Source organism: Numenius arquata, chromosome 1 (genome assembly GCF_964106895.1).
Source record: "Numenius arquata chromosome 1, bNumArq3.hap1.1, whole genome shotgun sequence".
NCBI lineage: Eukaryota > Metazoa > Chordata > Aves > Charadriiformes > Scolopacidae > Numenius > Numenius arquata.
The window spans coordinates 95,382,518-95,404,240 of record NC_133576.1 but is presented as its reverse complement, the minus strand read 5'-3'; the positions used below and the strand labels follow the sequence as shown (position 1 = coordinate 95,404,240).

Below are 21,723 nucleotides of genomic sequence, written 5' to 3'. Positions count from 1 at the left end.
TCTGCCGTGTCACTTTGCTTTATTCTTGTAGAGTGGCCCTCAGTGGGGAAACATCTGTCGGTCCGTGCTGGCTGGGCATATGTGATGTCTGTGAATATGTGTTGCGTTCAAACGTAACAGAGGTATTTGGTCACTAAGTGCATCACCGACTAACAAGCAAGAGCTATTTCTGTCCCATTTGTATTTTTCTGTTTGCTAAAGGATTGACATGGACGAGATGATTTACACAGAAAGTAGTATTTCTCCACAGGTGGTTATTTCACATCTTTTTGCATCGGTGCTCAACCTGGAATCATGCAGTTATGCTTCATAATAATTATAATAACTCCATGTATTGTTATCTCGTGGCCTTTAGACTTTCATGCTGTGTTAGATCAAGATTAGCCATCCTGGAAAATATCTAAGTTGTACATAAGCTTTTATTGAAACCACTGCCAACAATTAAAGTTCACGCTTTGCAAATTAAAGTTGTGCTTTTAAATTTTTGACAATGTTGAGTTGGGGTTTGACAATGGGGTTAGATTAGGTAATGTAGAGGATCAGAGTTACTTTTCTTTTACACTTATAATAAGTGCTAAAATGCTGAGACTGTGGCAAGAGCAGATGAAGTATTTGGAATAAAATTCTTTCTGCAAGATCTTAACCACTCTCTTTGGCAGCTTCCTTTGCTTAGTTCAGACATTTTTAGAGAAGTTGCATTGTTAGTGAAAGGAGATATAAAAACTTCTGGGAAAACTGAAATGACATAAAATGGTTTGGTAAGCAGTGTTGCGTCGTCGTTTGGAGAGGAACTCACTTCTTTCAGCAGACTGTTTTTAAGATGCAGCCTTGGCTGTGCCTTCCTGAGCAAAGCAGCAGCCTTGCTCATAGCTTTCAGCGTAATGGAATTAATCTATTCAAGCCAGAAATTAGGTTACACACAATAATATTTTCATAAAGACTATAGTCTGTATCAGCTGGGCTCTATGACGATTTTGGATGAAAACGTCAAAAAGCAGACTTCTTTCGCGTTTGCCCAACGTGGGACTGGTGTCTATTTGCATTGACGAAGATACTTCAAGTGGTTTACCCCTTCAGTTCCTAGAATAGCTTTCACAGGACAAATGTCGCTATAAGCAGTGCTGTGCGTACACTTCAATTCTACAGACATGTTCAAAATAAGGTTATGATTGTCCAGGAGTGTTAAAAAAGCTGAAAGGCTACATTGCTGAAGTCCTTGCACTTGCATCTTCCAACTGATTTCTTCAAATACAGTGTGAGAAACCGAGTGTTTCAACCCTGTATATTTAGAGCGGGACTGGAGAATGGGAGTGGAGGCGGGAGCAGGAGCTCGCTGTTGGGTAGCAACAGGTTGTCAGAAAAGGTAGGATCGTGCCTCCTCTCGCAGCAACAAAGAACTGGCTATATTTGAAGTTGGTGCCTCCTCCATCTTGTCCCCTGCTATGAACTGTAGCTGTTCAGAAGTATACACAAGAGCCCAGCTGAATTCTTTTCATGGTACTGCATAATATTTACATTTTGATAACACTTTATGAAGGAGAACTTCTATCTAATATAATATTTCATTTTGTGTTTTCATTTATTGCAGTTGAGTTAAAATCTTTTTTTATTTTGATGCTCACAGGAAAAAGTCGTTCCTCTTAAAAGCTCTTCAGTTTTTCTCACACTGCTATCCAATAGATATTTTCCCAGCTATTTTAAATGCTATATACTGGAGGGTAACTGGGCAATGGCTTCTGTACGTAAGCTCAGATGTGCATCATGAGCTTGGCCAGGTTGTACTTCTAAAGGCCCTTATTTCACTTGGAGAATGGTAACAAGTGGATCCAAACTGCGTCTTCTACAAGTTGCATACCTGCAGCTGTGAAGTTTGGGGGTGACAAATTTCTTTTAAGGCCTTCTTTATTCAGGATTTTGTTTTGGCAAAAAATTGTATACCTTTTGTTTTACACAAATTCTAGGAGAATACATTAATCATCCAGAATCCTCCTTTTTTCCCTTACTTCAGGGCCATAAAAGAATAAATATATGCCTATATCAATGAGGAACTTATTGTTCTGGATTAGCAGGGGTTTCCTTATTATTTTTTTTCTTCTGGTCAGACTACGTCTGTCATGAAATGTTGCTTAAAAGGTTTAAAGACCAATAGATGTAGTTAAGAGAAGGAGAGTAGTAATACAGGTGAAGAAACCTTGCTCACGGAGGATAAACAGCTTGTCCGTTTGCTTCCGTTGTTAGCCGAGCAAACATGCGAAGGGAACACAGTCTCTTATTCAAGCGTGTGAAGTATTTCCCTGCCTGCAGTTTGGGTCTCAACTACGCTCACTATTTTACGTAAATGTCTTAAGTTTTGCATTGTTTATAGCCCAAGTACGCAGTCCTAGTGTATTTATGGTTATTCAAGCGTAGAAAATATATTGAAATATAAAACCAGCTGAATGTGCCTCCTGTTTGCTTCTACGTGAGTGTTGGCAATACTCATGTAGAATGGATGTGCAGAGTTCTTCACTCATTGCTAGACTGCTAAACTCTGGAAGCAAACTTTAAGGCATCCTTAGCAAGGGCATGCCCGGCCTCTGCTTGTATAATTGCAAATAACAGAAGAAATTCTGCCCTAATGAAAGGCTTTCGAACCTTGAAGCTAAAGAATGTAAACTTTCAAAATGCTCTCTGTCGGATGTGGGAAGCATAATGCTGATACAGACCACTAGGAAAAAAATTTTCCATCCTCTAGTCAACACATTAGGTCACAGCCATGGTGTGTCCTGCAGCACGGACATTGGAGAAGAAACCCATGTAGTGAAGAAAAGGAAGAGGAAAACTTTATCAAAAATAGTCTCCAGTGAAAAAAGAACAACAACGTGTTTCAGAAGGTTTTTAAAAATAATTAAAAAAAAAAAAAAAAAGGTGTAAATATTTCACATTAAAGAAGAAGGGTTCCTCTTTATCCTTGAGGAAGAGGTCACTGACTACAAAGGCAGTGGTATCTCTGGCATGTGATATTAAGGAAAGCTGCAAGTGGGGATTGCACAGGTTGGATCTGTCTCAGGACTTTGTGTTCCTGGCAGCCTGATTTCTTTACGGTGTGGAGGACGGGCAAGGCAATTACAGCTGCACCAAGTGGGAGCAGGAGCTCTCAAACTAGAAGGAAAGAGAAGGAGGGACTGTCTCTGTTCCTGCTGGTTGTCATCTTGCTTCGAGTATTGTATTTCCATGAAGCGTCTCATCTACCCTGACCAGGCCCTGTCATCGTTTTGCTACCTCGTAACTGTTCCCTGAATGGATTATTTTACCTTTTCCCTGCAACCTTTGACAAACTTGCTCCTAGGCAGCCAGAAACAGGGTAGGTTTCGCTGATACATTGCTGGTCTGACCTGTTATGGGGTTCTCTGTAGGCCTTCCTGCCGCCATGTGTTAGTTCGTGGCGGTTTTTGTTTGAACCCCTTCACCGTACTGTGTGTGAAGCTTGCTGCTTAGTCACCCCAAACCAACAGCATCCAGGGCAGGTGAAAAGGTGTTTTCAGTGTATTTAAGGCATTTGCCCTTCCATCACCAGTTGTGTCGTGCAGCCGCTGTCTGCAGTCCAGCTGTGGATGTCCTACACCTGAAGACCAAGGCCATGGTACCCCGCTTGTGGGAGGCTCCCATACAAAAAGTTTCTTCTTCTAGCTCTTAAAATGAGCAGAAAGAGAAGAGGACCACTCTGAGTGTGCACTGGTGCACTTCTGAAGTGTACCACAAATATGTGGCTATATATTTTTTTAAAAAAGTTTACTAATGTTAACGATTGCATAATTGTTTAATTTTATTTTTTTTTACATAAAAGCAAACTAAACTCCTCTTTTCCAACCCTACAATATCTCTCAACAGCTGTCCCAGTTTCAGCTGCTCGTTTTTTTTTCCTGAAAAAAATCTCTCAAGGCTGAAGCATTCTCTGGGTCCAAGGCAAATACTTTAGAAAACATAATACAATTGGGGAAAAAGTAACAATGGAATCTGCTTTTATATGGAACTGAAGGTCTTCCTGGCTAATAGAGACTATATTTCCCAAAGTCATTAGCTTGTTTTCCACTATTATTTTGTTGGCAACTAAAAACCTTAGCTAATTAAAAAAACCTAGAGCCTTTCTGGGTACCTCTCCAATCAGAAACTATAATAGATCAGCTAGTTTCTCACTTCATATGTAACGATTGAAATAGTACAGAGTGAAGCCTATGAATTCAAAGCAAATTGTTTTTTATTTCTTTTGGAACAGTCATAGTTGCATATTTTATACTGGCTTCTAATTGGGCTTAAAACCTTTTAAATCTTGAATAATAATTAAATTTTAAATCAGATATTTTAAAACTTTTTGTTTTGTTTTGTTTTGTTTTTCTCACTCCCTGCCCTGCTTCAGACCGGAGGAGACCAACAGAAGAGTGAAAAATGTAAGACACACTTACTTCAATGCTTTCTGAAACAATTCCACACTAACTCTCATTAAGTATTGCTAAAATGCTTCTGTTTATGGCACTATCATGTTTACCTTATTCTTCAGTTGTTCATCTATCTGATGCAAATTAGTGCCATCTTATTATGATCTCTATGCAGCTTACTTTCCCAAATAAGTGTACTAATTAGAAACAGTACTTATATCTGCTTACTTGAGGTACACGAGCTGCATCGTAACACTCCTTGATTGGTTTTGATGGAGATCATAGCTAGTACTGTAAACAAGATTTTACAATTCATTGTGAAAAAACATCTCTAACAGCATGCTGAGATTCTTTTATACTGGTACATGGTATGAGAAGAAAGTAATTAAGTTTGTATTTGTTTTTTTGTTTGTTTGTTTGTTTTTAGGTTTTGATTACATTATACTGGCTTGGAAGAAAAGCTCAAAGCAGCCCTCATTATAATGGTCCATACCTCAACCTTAAAGCGTTTGAGAAGTTATTAGGGCAAGCGTTGACTAAGGTAAGGAATCCAAAAAGAATAGTAAACAAACAGCCTGAATTTTATAGTTTGCTATACATTACAGCACCAACTCTAAGCAATGTCTTGGGGGTTTAATTTTATTCTTAGTTTGGAGAACATGGTCATTTGTTTTGTTTGTTTTGCTTGCTGTCGAAGTTCATGTGAAAGGAATTTTTAGCTTACGCTGGTTCTTCTGCTACTCATATAATCACGAAATTCAGAATCCACTTGCTCTTATTGATGTGGTAGATTGTGAAAATCTTTGTCTTGATTCCCTTTGGTTAAGATAAGAGGAATTTAAGACCTTTAGTTGAATCTTCTGTCCAAGCTTTTGTATATGTCATTTTTTGGGGTTTGCAGTAGTTTTTGGTAAAGTCCATTTGTGCACTCAAAATGCATTTAAAAATTTTTTGAGTTAAAACTCACGAGTAGCACTTATACATTAAATTGTTGCAAAAGACCTTTCAAAACTTACTGTCATAGGCGCTTGAAGAGTCCAGTCACCTGAACAGAAGTGGCAGGGATAGTGGGTACGGTGATACTTGGTACGTTGACCGGGGAGAGCCCTTTTCGTCTTCAGCTACCCATAAAAGAGACGATTCCTTCGATAGCTTGGACTCTCTTGGTTCAAGATCCTCCACAAGCTTTTCATCAGATATAACCTTGAAAGGTGGCAGTGAAGGTATGTTTTTTCCTCTTTTAAATCTTTTGTTGACATAGGTCTTAACGAGTGTGAGAGAAGACAATGTATGGACTTAGTACTTTGGGAAAGGCAACGCTCGTTTTGCAACTGCTGCAGTTGCATTTTGCTTAAGCAAATATTGACCTTTAACAGTTGGTAGAAACAAACCAGTGTTCACATAAATTTTCATAGGAGGGGTTGCTGGGACTCTTGCTTTCACAGCCACACTACTGTGTGTGCATGTGTGGGGTATTTTCCCATAGTTCAGGAAGGGAAATTGCTAGAATTCAGATCCCGATGGGTTCACCTGAAAGTTGACAGTTGCAAAAGTCTCTTGCCTTGTTCCTAGCATGGATGTGACAAACCTCTGTGTCTTCACTCCATTTTTGGAGATTCTGTAGGGTTTTTCCAGCCTAGATTTAAAACTGAAGAGTTTTTTTTATTTTTGATAGTTAGTCGTGGAAAGAAAAGTAACATGTAGAAAGTTTGTAAAATTGGATCTTTACAACTGTACTCTAATCTGTGTTTGTCTCCCAGTTCTAAAATACAATACTAATTTGTATTCTGACTTAAAGTTATAAAAATAGTGAGCTTTTGGATTTTCTGCCATGTGAATAACAAAATCATTGAGCCAAGGCCACATGGAGCATTTCTCATCTGAGCAAAGCAGCACGTAGCCATGCTACAGCTGTGATGTACCCGTGGCTTCTGCTGGGTGTAAATCTGGTGAGATGGGCGTGTTGCTATACTATTTGCTGGTAACCTGGCTTTGATAGTAAATTTGAATGGCAGGTATGTTTTTAATTAAAACCTTCTGTGCCATTTTACGTCTTCCATCTAGAGGTTAGCTCTTTGTTTCCTGCAGGGTGCAGTGACAGTGAAAGAATGGAACAAATGTAGCAGGGGCATGCAAACCATGTCAGCTTAACGGACCTTATTGCACCTTCACAACAAACTTCTAAAAATACCTCTACTGCTGTCCTGCCTGTAGCTCAGCAAGTTTGCAGCCAAAACACCTTGAATACAGAGTGAAATTGCTTGTAGAAGATTTTGGTGCAAGTTCTAGCTAGAAGTTTGTGTCTAAAGGATAATGTTTGTACCTTTCTTTCTCTCCCTTTTCTGCTAAGGTTGTGACAGTGATACGGACTCAGAACTGCCTTTCAAAATGCACGACTCCCATAAAGATGACAGGTCTTACCGTAGGATTTCTGTGATTGAACCAAAACCTACTGCTGACTTCAATCGCTTCTTACCCAACAAAAACAAGCAGACGGCATATGTGCCGGCGCCCTTAAGGAAGAAGAGGACAGAGAGGAATGAGGACAACAGGAGGAGCTGGGCAAGTCCAGTCTTCACTGAGTCAGATGGAGCATTTTCAAGGTACCGGTGTGCAGTCTTAGTAAGCCAGACTTTGATTTAGGGCTTTTTTAATAAATTATTTATTTGTTAGTTAAAGAAAAGCTGCTGTTGCTGCAATAGGAAGTAAAGTATTGGAGTTTCCATATTTTAACGGGAAGGGTGTTTTGGTATGGTTGTGTGGTTGGTTTTTTTGTTTGTTTGGCTTTATCTTTTCACTTTGTTCCACATAACTAGTTTTCAGGTGTTTTGAGTAGTGTTTTGAGGCTGGTGAGATTCCAGACAGAGGGGTTTTAAATGATCTTAAAAGCAAGGTCATGGGAGCTAGACCTACAGTTTTAGTTTCTCATTAAAGCCTATCAAAATATGAATTTTGGTTGTCCAGCTTCTTGGTGCATACAGATGAGATTAGTGGGCAGTTCCTGGGTTTCATCATTGCCTTCGTGACTTCACTGTCTTCATTCTGTTCCTGTTTTGGTCAACCTCAGTGGACGTGAAAGGAATCCCGTAGCTTCCTGCCAAAATAGCAGAGCAGAGTGTGGGCTCACAAATCCAGCTTCCTTCCAGATGATCTATGAGTATGACAGTGGCTCTGATTCAGAAGATGAAAGAAGACTGCCCGACGTGGTCATGGATGACTTAGCAAAACGTAGATTTCTAGTCAAAAAGAGCCCTGTAAGCTCTGCTGCACCTGGACATCATTTCGTGTTGCGCAATGACCCTCCTAAATCTTGCTCACAAGAAAGTTATCCAGCTGGTCCACTAGCTGCAATGCTTGAACCACTGAGGTCAGAGATACTAATCCAAGATCCAGTAACTATTGTGTTACCTAAATTGCAGTCCATAAATAACTCCATAAAGTTAAGTCTTCTAATCGGCATTTTAACACGGCTGATAAATTGTTATGCCTTTTCTGTCAAACTTCATATTTCTGTCCGAGGTGATAGGATGCTGATATAACCATTTAACTTTTTTTTTTTTTTAAAATATATATTATTATTTCTGGTGCTGCAGTGATGGAATTGAGAACTAATTTGCTTCATTCATGAGGTTGAACTCCTGAGCCAAAAAGCATGCCTTTTTGCATTCTTTCTGTCAAGTTGCTCCTAAATTATCTTAACTGATTGGGTATTTTGAACAGTAACCAGAGGAGGCAGAGGGAGTTGGATGCTAAAGAGGAAAACAAACCAAGAGTTAACATTCCTTCAGAATTATCTGGGTATTTTGATGAGGACGAGGAAGAAGAAATAGGCATCCCAAACATTGAAAAGGATGATCTCTATTTTCGCAAGCTAAGTTCTTCAGCGGCAAATACAGTGGTTGCTTTTGACAAATTTCTTCCTAAGTTTTGGACTCCAGAAGAAGAATTGCTATGGAAAAAAATCAGGAAATCCTCTTTCAAACCCTGGTATAAAGAGATTCAAGGGTTCAGGTGCGTTTTCATGCATGCCCCTGTTTCTCTCCTGTGTGCAAAACTTACAAATGAAGTGTAGTTGTATGACTTGATTTTTGTTTTTCATTTTTGTTGCCAACGTAGCAGCAGGCTATGTTTTCTCTTTTTTTTTTTTTTTTTTTTTTTTTTTTTTAAAAATAGTTGAAATATTATTTCCATTACACTGTTGCACTGTTGCCACTGTGCACTTTACTCAATTACTACATTTCATGGGTCTTTTTCTTTCCCTTTGCTCATTCTTTGTGCTGCCACACAGTAGAAAGAAATCAGATTCCGAGGATGAGGAATTTGCTTACAAACAAAGCTCTGCCATTGTTGCTAATCAACCAAGACCAGGTTTTGACTGGAACCCCAGTTACAGAAGGGATCAGAGCTATAAACCAACTGCTGAATTTGTGGGAAGCTCATTGTCACAGATTGCAGAAGGAAAAATCTTGGAGGCTTCTGATCAGCCCAGGTTGATATCGCTGCATGAGCTGTACTCTTGCTGCATCAAAAAGAAATGGCTGGATATGCAACAGCTAAATTAAATTAAACCAAGTCCTGTGATGTTGTGCTTTTTTTGGTTGTTACTATTTTGTTGTTTCTTCTGGGTTTTTTTTTTGTTGTTGTTTTCTTTTTAAATGTAGCCGTAACTTGCTGGTCTTCTGACACCATGTAAGCGCAAAAGCGTAACATGCTGCAGAGGGTTACTGGCTTTATGTGTGAGCATGTAAGCGTGCTGTTTCTGAGCAGGTTAGTATGCCGTGATACCTTTATATTGGTTGACGTGTGCTGTGCTACGGTTAGTGGTGGTGAATGCCAAATGGTGTACCTGTACTGCTATGGATATTGCAAGCCTAAACCAAGTGTATATGGCAGTACGTTGTGATCTGCTTGTTTCTTGCTAGTTAATGATATTTTTACTTCCCTCCTTTTGTTTTATATGCTTCAGTCAGTTTTCGTTACTTCAGGCCCTGCAAAAATACTCTGACTACTTGTCTTCTGAAACGAAGACCAAAATTGATCCTACTTCTGGCCCTAGGCTCATAAAATGTAGAAGGAATATTTCCTTTGAACCAGGATGCAAGCAAGGAGATGCGGAAAATGGGTATCTGTATCCAGATTTAGAAAACGATGACTTGTTCGTTCGGAAAACTGGGGCTTTCCATGTGAATCAAGTTGTTCTCCAAGACCCCCGGTATTTAAAAAAATTATCTGAGGAGGAGCCTCCCCTAGAGGGTGAGATAATTTTGCAACCCAGAGAGGGCCAACCTGTGATTCCAGATTTGGAAAAGGATGACATGATTTTCCGTAAAATCCTCTCTCAGAAAAAAGAGGTGCCTTTATCAGGTGCTCCAGACAAGTATCACCCAGCACTCTTTCCTGATCCATGGAGTCTTCCAGAGGAGATCCGGTCCAAATTTCTATGTTTACTTGAAAAAAATACAGCAACAGAGGAAAAAAAGAGCAACGGCAGAGTGCTGTCACCATCTTCCCGCCATAAGAAGGACGATATGCTGACCCGCAAGATTGAATCTTGGAAGGTGGGAAGCAACGTCCAGCCAGTTAATTTCATCCCGGGTCCGTGCAGTGAAGAAGACTGGAAGAAGTGGGAAGCGATCAGGGAGGCCAGCAAAGTTAGACACAAGAAACGGCAGATGGTGGAGAGGTCAGGTTGTGTCCTGCACGGATTGCGCTTGAGTGCAGTTGAACCCTTTCCATTCAGAAAACCATCCTCTTGTGCTGAACCGTTCGTAGAGTGCCAAGCTGCTCTTTGTTCGTGGCGTCCTGGACAAGCTTTTTATTTGCTTTGAATAAAAGCTCATGACTGCAATACCATATTTTCAACAAAAAAAATTACCATGTTTTCTAGTTTTAGGCTGCTATTTCAGAGAAAACATATTCTCATTCCTTTGGGCTCAAAGTTCTGCATAAGTTTCTTTCCATGGTTGAACAGGAATAGTGGTTATTCAAAAGACTATGGAAGCTAGAAATATTTTTTTTTTCTTTCCCTAATATAATTGGTAAAAACATTTCTGAAACACATGAATGCTTTAACGACAAATGCTGGAAATGGACATTCTGGTACTCTTGCTTGCACCTAAGTCTGAAAATGCTTATAAACTGTCCTGCCACAGTTTTGAGATGATTAGGTGGGGTGAAAAAAAAATATTAGTGTTGTTTTGCCTGCCCAAAGTCATGGTGCATGCAAGGTGTGTGTCCATGTAATATTGAATTCCACTGTGACGTATTCTATTCTGCCAGTATTTCCCCCCTGCTTTCATACAGTCCTGATTAATACTTTCCCCTAATCCTTTCCTGGTATACTCAAAATTTCTTTTCTCTGACTGAATACTGTTTTTTAACTACTTCCTAGCCCTCCTGTGGATTTTGTACTTACTGGGGGAGAGTGTGGTTTCGAATATTTCCTTAGCTCTGAAAATACGGCATTGCAAGTTGCAGTTCTTCCAGCTGTGCATCATTACTTCGTGACTAAGACACTTCCATGTTCCAGTTGGTACTTCGATGTTGCTGCATTTAATTGTTAAGCTTAATACTGTTATCAGAGTGTGAGCTTCACTGAGGGATATTTCTGAAGTGCTTGAAAATATTTCACGTTTTAGGAGTTCACTCAATAGAATAAAATACTCATATTCAAGAATACTAAAAATCCTCTTGAATCACACTGCATGAATTTGGTTGTCCACTTAATGTGCTAAACTTCTATATGTGGCCTTTTATTCTTATCCATTCCAAGTATTACTTTCTTTTAGTATCTGAGATGGTTGTAGTAACAAGCAAACAGCCTCTGTAGGCCAGGCTTCTTGTTAGGACTCAAGTTGCATTCATTTTCATTTCTTGAAATGAGTATTTTTTGAGCATCACGCTGTTCAGCAGCACTGGAATAAGTGGTGCAGGATTAATACAAGGCTCTATTTGTGCAGTGTTGCTAAATAGGAGGTATTGGAAACTTGCAGGCAGCCTTGGTCTGTCAGTTTTCTGCTCAACTTACACATCCTGCAAGTCCTGATGTGTTTTATGGCTAGTGTTGGATCTCTGATGTGCTATTCCCTGCTGGCTGGTCTTCAAGCTTTCCGTTTCCCCTTCACTTAGTGAGAGTGTTGCTGTACTGGTGGTATTAATGTTGCTGTGAATATCAAGACACTGAACCTTTTCTTTTTTTTTTGGTTTCTGATTTCTCAGACTGTTTCAAAAGCTTTCTGATGAGCAAGGGTAAGTTATGAAAAGCTTGAAAGATTGTAACACTATTTTTTCCTCTCGTTTAAATTTTCATGCATGCACAGTAGCTAAAAACTCATGCTGAAAGCAACTTGTGCATGCTGCATGGTTGTTCTGTGCTTGGGCAATTTATGTAACGAATGTTAAGAGACTAAAAGCTACGCGTCTGGCAAAAGTTCTCTCTGGCATCTAGAGTATCCCAGTTATGGTTATCAGGCACTTTGAAGATCAGTTCTAATATCTTATTCCTGCTGAAGTGAAGTACTTGGTGTTCTGTATTTAAATGAGGCTTTAAAACATTCAGAAATATAAAGGAAGATTAGTAAATATTTTATTTTGAAGGCTGTACGGCTAGAATCTGAAAATAAGTAATGACATGGTATTTGTCATGGGATTGGTGAATATTCTGTGGTTATTTTATATACTTCAGGTTATTGAATAGTTAGTGGTAAACTTATTGGTTAGTGTCATGTGAACTTAAGCCTCATTTATGATGTACTGTGACTTTGAGAAATATTTTTTGACTTCCTGTTTGATGGCACGTTAAGTATTTTGTTATGCATGGTGTTCTAATGTTGTTGTTGTTTTTTTTTTAAAAAAAGTCCATTTATTTATTTATTTATTTATCTTTTACCCTGCGGCAAAACTTCCGGAAGAAGCAAGAAATGTTTCAGAAACACTTAGGTGTTAGGGGAGGGAGACTCGGAAGGCTCAAGTCACTAGTTGGATTTTGAATTTAAAACTAGAATTGAAACTAACATCCTGTTCCTTGTTATGAATATACCCATACGTGGAGTATATTGTATTTAGGTCTAGATTTTCCTATTTTGTTGCAGGCAGATATAGAAACTCAAGAGAAAGAAAAGGAAACCCTAGTCATGTAAGTTTTCTTGAACTCATCTGGTACAATTTTGATACATACAGTTCGGTTAGTCAAAACCTTTTCTACGTGTGATACAACTTAACCATTAAAAGAATGAGGAAACGAACTGTAAAGAAAAGAGTTTTCTGCAATAGCAACCAGAAGAATTTGCTAAATTGAGTGTTCTTCCCGTTCAGAAAAGAGACAAGCAAACAGGTAGAATGAGTTAATGCCCTGGCCTTTACTTCTAGAGGCCAAAGTCCAAAGTCTTATGTTACCAGCGAAAGTGAGTTGGGCCTCTTGGGAGGAAGTAAAAGAGTCTGGTTTGTTAGTTCAGAGCTTTCTTGGTATGTAACAGATTAGAGAAAGGCCCTGCACTGAATCAGTTTTGTTTTTAACCTGATTTTCCATCATAGCAGTGCCACACTTCCAAGCCCTGTTAGAACTCGGTTACATGCCCTCCCTCCCCCCGGCCCCCGTCATTTAGATTTTGTTTGGATAAAGGCAAACAAAAGTATTTTTGAAAAAATTAAAATAAACCCCAGAAGCCCAGGTTTCTTTTTATATTACAACATCAAACCTTATGATGAAACACACCTGTGTTTTGCTTGGTGCCTCAGAGGTTTGTGGTCAGCTCTGAGCAGGAGTTTTGTCCTATACCTAAATTAAAAGCCATGTTATGTTTATCACTGCGGTGTGAAAGAATAAAGGAGAAAACAGCATTGGAGAGAGGGGGAAAAATCATGAAAGGTGAGCTTTGAGGAATTTAGATTAAAGGGAATCAGTGAGTAGGAGTTCACAGGGGAAACTTGTAGCCCTGTTGAAGAAATTAGTGAGGATATGGCTGTGTTAGCCATCCCAACTTGGGAGGAAATCATCAGGGAGGCTTGGGGAGGGGTAACGTAGGGTAGAAGGGCCCATGACATGCGTGACTTACCATTTAGAAACATGCATCAATAACGGACTTGATTTTATGATTAGCCTTTGGAAGGAAAGAATTGGGGGGTGATTCTGGGGCTGTTACTGGAGAGAAGAAGTGGAAGGATGGGAATTTAGACTCAAGGAAGGGGGGACACCTTTTAGGTCAAAGAAAGGAGCAGGGTCAATAAAGAGAGTAACAAGGGTAAACAGAAGTAGTAGTTGGGTACGAGGAGCTCAATGTGAGTGATCAGCATGAAGCTGCTTCAGAGCTGCTTATTCCCTTAACCTGATTTTTATTTGCTCAAATATGCAACTACTGATGCGAGTGCTGGCACTAGAGCATGTCCCAGCCTTGCTCGTTCAGCAGCCCATGTGTTTCCTGCTCTATTCGAAATAACGCTCAAGAGCACTCAGTTGTACTAATATAAATATCTCTCTCTCTCTCTCGAAGGATTCACATGCATAAATGATGGCTAAGACATGATAAAGCTGAGTACTCTTTTTCTTTCTAGGAGTAAATCTTTGAATGATGTCAGTGCAGAGGAGCTGCAGACATTGCGCAAAATCCGTTACGAAGAGCTACAAAGGATAAAAGAACAGTTACAAGAACAAGATCTGAAGTGGCAAGAAGTAAGTACACCTTTTCAACCCTCCTTGTGTATCCTGCTGAAAGGCTTGGTGCCACCTGCCTTCAGTGTCCCTCAAAAACAGGCTTTGGCATGTGTGCAGCAATTTATGGGGCTGACCTCTAAAACAATCCTTCTCATGCAACTACTAGTGGTTTTGGGTATGTCTGTTTAATTTAGAACTGAAATTGTTTTAAATATCATCATAAGTATCGGATTAATGCTTCAGGATAAGACTTGTATATGTTGTAATAAAGCCTTCAGGCTTGATTTCTGTGGACATCAAGAAAAGTTAGGGCATAGTTTCATGTGTTATCTGAAATTTGTGAATACTTTTTTGTTTTTTGTGAAATGATTAGAATGTCTAAGTATTTGCTCCTTTGGGAGAGGGGAGGGAAATAATATTTTTCTTGTGCAAATTCTTGAGGTTCCTATCCCCTAATAATTCTGTCTTAAATCCAGCTTGTAAACTGATGTGGTAGCTTTGCACAGCATCATCAGGGTGTCTGAAGACCTCTTCTTTTTTCATTAAAATCTCTGCTTGCCAGTGATTACCAACAGAAAGCTGAAATTAAGAACAGAGCTCCAAGCAGAAAGTTCATAGTTGTTTGTTTAATGCATGTCAGCCATCTCAGTTCTAATATTCAGTACTTATCTTAAATCAGTTCTGGTATTTCATGGAGAATATTGCCAGTTCACATTGTGGTTTTACAGAACCGAAGAAAATATATAAGTATATGTTTTCAATTTAGAATTTAAGGCATGATTATTCTCAAGCTAATGTATCAGTCTAACTTTGTAGTGCTTTGGAAAAAATAAATCCCAAACTCCAAAGCCTACAACAGAGAAATACAGATGTTATTTGCATTAGTTTTCAACTATGTGTCATTGGGTGAAGTATTGTAGAACAAAATTGAAAATGTTAACGGGAGAAAAAAAGGGCAAAACGTGCTTTTCCACTTGTAGTCCAGTAATTACAGTTGTTGACTTTAATGGGCAGTGAGCCTGTAACCTGAACTGAAATATGTGAACCCCTTTATCATTGAGGGGGAAGGCGCATGAAAATGTGGCCGCGCTGCAGACATGCAAATAAAATCAGGGCTGTAGGTAGCATGTGATGGGATTCCTCTGTAGATTTACGAGGTCTTGAGAAAATCTGAACCGTGCATGTTCATGTTATTCTTACAGGATCTAGCAAAATGGAAGAACCGTAGAAAGAGCTTCACTTCTGAATTGCAAAAGAAAAAGGAAGAGAGAGAAGAAATAGAAAGGAGAGCCTCTGAGGTGTCTGAAAGGACTACCAAGTCACTGAAAGAAGCGCAGCAGGAGAGGTAATGACCCTAATGGGAGTATTATGTTGAAGAACTTAAATCTGAGCATTTTTATTCCCTTGAATTCTTAAGCAGTTTTTACTGGCAAGTTGCAATTGATTCTGCAGAGATCTCAACAATTTTAATTGCAAATTATAGTGTAGAAATCTAGGCAATTGAGGGATGGAATATGGTCCGCTAATGCATTGTTTTCACAGAATGTTAAACAGTTTTGCTCTATAAATGATGTTTTACTCTACTATCCATAATAAATGCATTGAGAAGTCAGTATTTACATCCACTTTAAAGCAGTTAAAACAATAGTGTTGAACCGGATAACTGCCTTTTTTATTCTTGGATCTACTTAACCTATTTCTCTTTCCTCTACCATTGCATTTGCTATTCTTTTAACCACCATGGATAAATACAGCCAGAATTTTAATGTATGTCACAGAGCTGTAAACTTTTACTTGATTTCCCCTCTATCCCCAATAGTTCCTCTGGGTATTTACAGAACAAGTTTCTCTCAGAAGAGTAAAAAGTGTAAACTGAGTAGCACAGTATCTTTTTTTTTTTTTTAAATGCATGTAAGACTGAGATGAAGGGAATAGTCACATGGCATGCATTCATAAAAGAAAATTAAATAAGTCTTAAAACGGAATGTTTCAAGTTTCTGTATCTTTTTTTTCTTTTTTTTTTTTTTTTTGAGGACAAAGAATGGTCTCTTGAATAAATTACAGCTGCTAATTGTATTGAATATCCGGTATCATCAGAATCTTAAAAATGATGTGGTAAAGATTATCTCTGTGGTGGTTGTTCCTTAATGACGAAGGAATGAATAGTAGAAAAAAACCCAGTCTGAACTTCAGGACACTATCTTATTTTGTTATCTGAAGTTCAGTATAGAATTTTCATAGAGCAGAGACATCAGCGGAGCTATACGGTTATGAGTTATGGGGCTACCGTCTTCCCATTCTTTCCTCAATAAAATCTGAATTTCTGAGGATATGTAACTTGAATAGCTGTATCATTTTCTTGGCAAAGAGATTTCTGTCATGGTGGCAACCTGATAGTGTGACAGTAGTATGCCTGAGTGTTACGGGAGGGTTGAAATAGAGAGGAGGGGGAAGAAGGTAGATTTAAAAAAAAAATATTAAAACACTAATATTTTTTTAATGATGCCATTCATTTTCATTTACTGGAGATCTGTTTCTCAGTTTCTACTCTGCCTTGGACGTTGAGTAGTCAAAAGACGTAGTGCCCGCCTGTTTGTTAGGTCACTTTGTCTGGTGGTGTAAGGCCCTGTGTTCCCCATAGGGAGGAGAGAGATCAAGACTCCTACAGGCAGCGAAAACATGAACGCATGTGGACGTATTCGCTGAATGACGACGTGTTTAGTGAAGAAAAAGCACCTTCCACACGGTCAGCAGCAAAAGATTACCTTTTGGAAGAAGATACCTCCCACAGCACTAAGGACAGCAAGAGCATGTATGGCACACAGCTGCGCAAGGAGAACCCGCCGGAGAGCTCGGCCGCTCGTGAAGCTCCCGCTCCACCGAAGAGCCTGGCAGAGGAGCAGAGCTCGGCTCCTTTGTCTACTCGCTACTCGGTGAATGCTCAAACTGGGTCAGCTCAGGTTTCAGCTTCTCTCCCGAGAACTTACCAGAAAACCGATACCTCTAGGTTAACATCTGTGGTTACACCAAGACCTTTTGGTGTCCAGTCAAGAGGAATCTCGTCACTTCCACGGTCATTCACGGTAAAATTCTGCTTCTTTCCCAAAGTTTGTAAATGTTGGGGTCTTGGATAGGTGGGGGAACAGTAGAACATTTGTTGTTTTTTAAAAAATCGTCTGCTGTTTGAAGGCTGTGGTAATAGAGCAGGCAATTCTGTCGTGGCTTTAGATGTTTACTTGTGTTTCTGTACTTAAAAGCACTCCTAGCAATAACCTGATAGATGTATTTGGTAGAATAATCTTTTTATTACTAGCAGTAAGTCTCCTTAGTGTTCCTTATCAAAACTGCTGCCTTGGATGTAATAGTCTGAAGCTAAGTTAACATAATTAAGTGTTAAAGACAAATTTTTCAGGTGATAAAGTTTCCTCTGCTCTGCTGACTTTGTTGAAATTGAAATTTTATGCTAGCCTAAAATTTGCCTGTGCAGTAAAGCATTGAAACACAGAAATTGATCCCCCCTGATTGCAATGTTGATTTTCATAGCTTTCTCCTAAATCCCTCTTTGTCTCTATTTTAAAAATTGTAAGAATGCAAATCATTCTAAGCAGATGATTTTAAAAAGTTTCGCATAAAAAGTCAGGCCTATTTATTCTGGAAGCACTTCAAGAGTAAAAAAAAAAAATCTTGCTGCTTTTTAAAGTCGGTAATTAGTAATGGGTACAGTAACCAGAATTTGCATGAAAGGGAAAGGTTTTTTTGTTAAATATTTAGATTGTTGAAAGATTGGGGATTTGTGTGTGTTTTTTTTTTTTTTTTTTTTTTTTAAAGCACATATTTACCAAACTGCCATTTTTTTTCTAGATGGATGATACCCAGAAATACAACGGAGAAGTAGAAAAAGCTAAAAGAACTCAAACTTTGTTCCCTAGCAGTTCATTTTCACAACCAGACTCTGCACACCCTCTCTCCACTAGCGCATTTGGAAGCAGAGGTGAGGAGGAGGAAAAAGAAGGTGTTCAGTCAACACCTCCTCCTAGTTTGGCATTACCTGTAAAATCCCAAGATCAAGATGCTGGAAGCAGTATTCTTAAACCAGAGTATCGCTCTCCTCCTGATTCTCTTTCACTTGCATCTTCTGCAGAAAATGTGAGTCTGCTGGAGCCCGAGGATTCAAAATCCCTGGTAAGTGTGGAAATAATGTGATTACTTAGTGTAACTGAATGCTACAGCAGAGTAAAAGAAAAAATAAATAAAATCACATCTAATGCAAGTATTTTTTGGTAGTAAGAAAACGGCTCAGAAAAATGCCATTTCCTTTGATTTAATTCAGGGGAAAGAGAATATTTGGAAAGAAAATAATTGGTTCCTTTGCTGCATTTTTTTACCTGCCCTTTATACACCCTATGCTTAATTTTATTTCTCATTCTAATTCAAAATAGTTACTCTAAATATTGTTTGATTCCTGAAAAGTTTTTGTTATTCTCCAAATTAGCACATTGTGTGCGCAATCAGGTATGTCAGATGAATGACCTGAGCTGCTGTAGCATTCATTTGCACTTCTAAACTGGTGGTGGAAAATAAAGATCAGCTTTTCAAAGGCCAGCTTTAAACATTAGTTATCATGCTATTAATTGTTCTTCTGTTTTGGCTTGAGCCCCCTCCTCCCCTTTTTTTAAATAGTTATTCACTTCAAATTAATCAAATTAATGTTCACATTAGTGAATTTAAAGCAAATCACCATCTCTTTGTGTATGTGTTTATCCAGAAATTGAGTCTTTCAGTGGTTCTTTTGGAATATGTATCTTCAAGTGCTGTTTCCTCCAACCGGTCACATGTGAAAAACTACCAACAACAGTTTTAACTGTCAATACCTTTCTGTAATATCTAATGATGTGTGACAGATTAGAGATTAATTCTTTGCATTCCTGATGCTGCTGTAAAAGTTAATTGTGCCAGTTGCTTGAATGAGGATAATAAGATTTTGGATGCTGATTCATGAAATCACTTCCCACCCCAGCTTTTTATAAATTTGATCAATTTGAAACATTCTTCTTCCTAATCACTTGTGGAAAAGGAACGCATTTCAGTTTGATACTCCTGATACCCCCTGGCCATTGCAATGAAATTATCATAACTTTTTGAAACTATGATTGTTGTATAAGGAAAGAGATCATGATCTTTTTTTTTTTGTTGTTTTAACTGTCTTGTAGCAAAAACAGGCAGAGGAATTGCTGTTCTAATCAGTGAAAACATAGATTAGATACAGGTTCTTTGTATCACTTTAAGCGAGACAAATGAGAGCAAAATGTACTATGTCCATATTTTTTTTTTTTTCCTGCCATTAGTTACAAGAATATAAATTGTCCTTCCTGCAGATGAGTAATGTGGGTTTTTAAAATAAATAAAAAAATTTTAAAGACAAGCTTGTGTTATGCCTCAAACAAGCTATAATTTAAGGAATGCAAGTTCCGTTTGGCATGTTTGTAAATCATTGCCAGAGTTGAGAGATTGGTATAGTTCACTAGTCATCAGGGCAATAACACCAGGTTTGTGGAGTACTCAGTGCTTTGGCGATGGCCTGTCCAAATGATGAAGTTCAGTTTGCAAAGTTGCATTACTCCTATGACAAAAGAGGTAGGTACGAAGAAGAGCTGGGTTAGGATGGTAAAAATAAAAACAGTAACAGTAATTTGCAGGAACATATTCAAATTCAAAAGCTTTATATATGCTCTGGCTCGGTGTGCTAACCTCTGTTAGCAGCATTTGCTTTTAATGCACTGTTACTCACCTAAGGACCATGGTTCCACCACCTAAGGTTCCATGGGAGTATTTGCAAGCTGGTAAGCTGTGTTTTGCAGTACGGAATTAATTTCTACCCTGGGCTGTAACGGGGATTGTTTTGCCAGGAACATTCCTGTAACAGGAGGCGAAACCTCAGGATGTTGCTTTGCAATGTTGTTGTCTTCTGCACCCAGCGCTCCGATACTGCTGAAGCCTCCTCTGGCTGCGTCCTGCCCGGAGACTCTGGCTAACTCCATCTGCTCCCTGTTGCCGCCTGGTGCATCCTGCCAACATAGGAGCTTTGGGGAATTGGCTTACATATCTAGACTTCTAAATATTTTAAGTTAAGGAAAATGAATCCCACCCTACAGGAAAGCTGGTTTGTTAGGCAACTGAAATGTAGCTGTACATTTAGGATGCCAAATTTAATACACAAGCGGGGGTCTCCTCCTCACACAGTGTTTGACAGAAAAAGTCTATAATACTTTTTTCCTTTTGTAACAATGTCAGTTCCATGATAACAAAGTGAATAGCCTGCATTTGGGTATTTTAATTGTTTTTTAATGAGTTCACATTAAAATGTTAATATATGCAACACACGTTCATAGTATAGCGTGGGAGTGAAAGGAAGTGTTACAAAACCTTTTCCCAATCAATTTCTGAAGTTTAAAATGGTAATGCTAGGTTTCAATTCTGATTTTGAAAGCATCTTGAAAGTCCACTGGAACGGAAGATCTGGATTCTAGCTAATTCTGGATTAGCTGTATTAGCTAAGGTCTCCATTACAAAATCCATAGCAAGCTAGTAGTATTTCACATGAAATTAAAAAGATGGTTCTTCACCCAGGTGAACCTAGTTGCAGCATTGAGCCTAAAGGAAATTGATGATACCCACTGCAGGATGTGCAAGAAAAAAGATTAATTACTGTTATCTAGTTTTTACACTTCTCTGACTGATGCTCTCGCAGGAGGCAGTATGTTCCACAAATTCCCTGAAGACCCATTTGGGGATTTAGTTTTCTCAAATTTCTTACATTTGTAGGCTTGTGTTACAAAACATTTAAAATAAGAGAAATGCATAGCTAAATATTTGTGTAGAGAAAATATAAATGTAAACTGAAAACATACCTCTTTGAATAGAAAACAAATGAGTTAGTTAACTGACTTCAATGCTGTTTCCTTTGTCTGTGATGCTAATAATACATGATTAAAGTGGACATTGTGAGCACCCTCACTTATTTAGAGGATAAACTTTCCCTCATTTAGATTCCTGTGATACCAGATACTGTAGTGTCATGTTTTATTTTTCAGGAACAGTACAGTGAAATGAGAATCAGTATAAACCAGAGACCTGGCCACAGTCACAGCTTTGGGTTTACAACAAATTGGAGTTCTTCAGGGGCCTTTGTACAGACAATTGAAGAAGGTAAATGTGTATTAACTGCACAAATTTTTGTTCTTATGTCTAGTTTGCAGAGTCTTTAAAGCATTTGCTGTTAAGAGTGCTGCAAATATTTTAAAAAAATCAGGTAGAGAATTGAAGAATCAATATTTAGTTTGCTATTGTATTTCTGTGAATCCTCATCTCTTGAAACAGGTTGAATTAATAAATACCAAAAATGCATTTTCCTAATCAAAGACATTTCTGCACTGAAAAGGCATATGAAACATTCACCAAGTTCCTTACGGAACAATAGTAAGGGGTACATACAGATATCTAATATCCAGGTTGTTCCTTTCAGCTAAGTTTAAGATTTCATTTCATACGGTTTGTAAACACATGCAGAGGAAATTTAGAATGTAGTATTTTTGTTTCAATTTTCCCTTTCTTAGTCATGTTGGATTTTGGAGACAGTTAATATTTTCAAGCAATTACAAC

At 38.5% G+C, this 21,723-nt stretch overlaps 1 protein-coding gene across 1 annotated transcript in view; it reads left to right on the top strand.

The window, feature by feature from the left end:
* LMO7 (LIM domain 7) overlaps positions 1-21,723 on the top strand; it is a 136,954-nt gene that overhangs the window by 85,887 nt on the left and 29,344 nt on the right. Inside the window, exons 5-18 of the mRNA XM_074148826.1 lie at positions 4,397-4,427; positions 4,843-4,956; positions 5,440-5,638; positions 6,766-7,018; positions 7,483-7,782; positions 8,136-8,426; positions 8,704-8,904; positions 9,382-10,098; positions 11,634-11,663; positions 13,965-14,082; positions 15,267-15,409; positions 16,706-17,147; positions 17,926-18,246; positions 21,156-21,270. Coding sequence (XP_074004927.1) covers positions 4,397-4,427; positions 4,843-4,956; positions 5,440-5,638; positions 6,766-7,018; positions 7,483-7,782; positions 8,136-8,426; positions 8,704-8,904; positions 9,382-10,098; positions 11,634-11,663; positions 13,965-14,082; positions 15,267-15,409; positions 16,706-17,147; positions 17,926-18,246; positions 21,156-21,270 — 3,275 coding nt within the window. The remainder of the gene's footprint in view (positions 1-4,396; positions 4,428-4,842; positions 4,957-5,439; positions 5,639-6,765; positions 7,019-7,482; positions 7,783-8,135; positions 8,427-8,703; positions 8,905-9,381; positions 10,099-11,633; positions 11,664-13,964; positions 14,083-15,266; positions 15,410-16,705; positions 17,148-17,925; positions 18,247-21,155; positions 21,271-21,723) is intronic.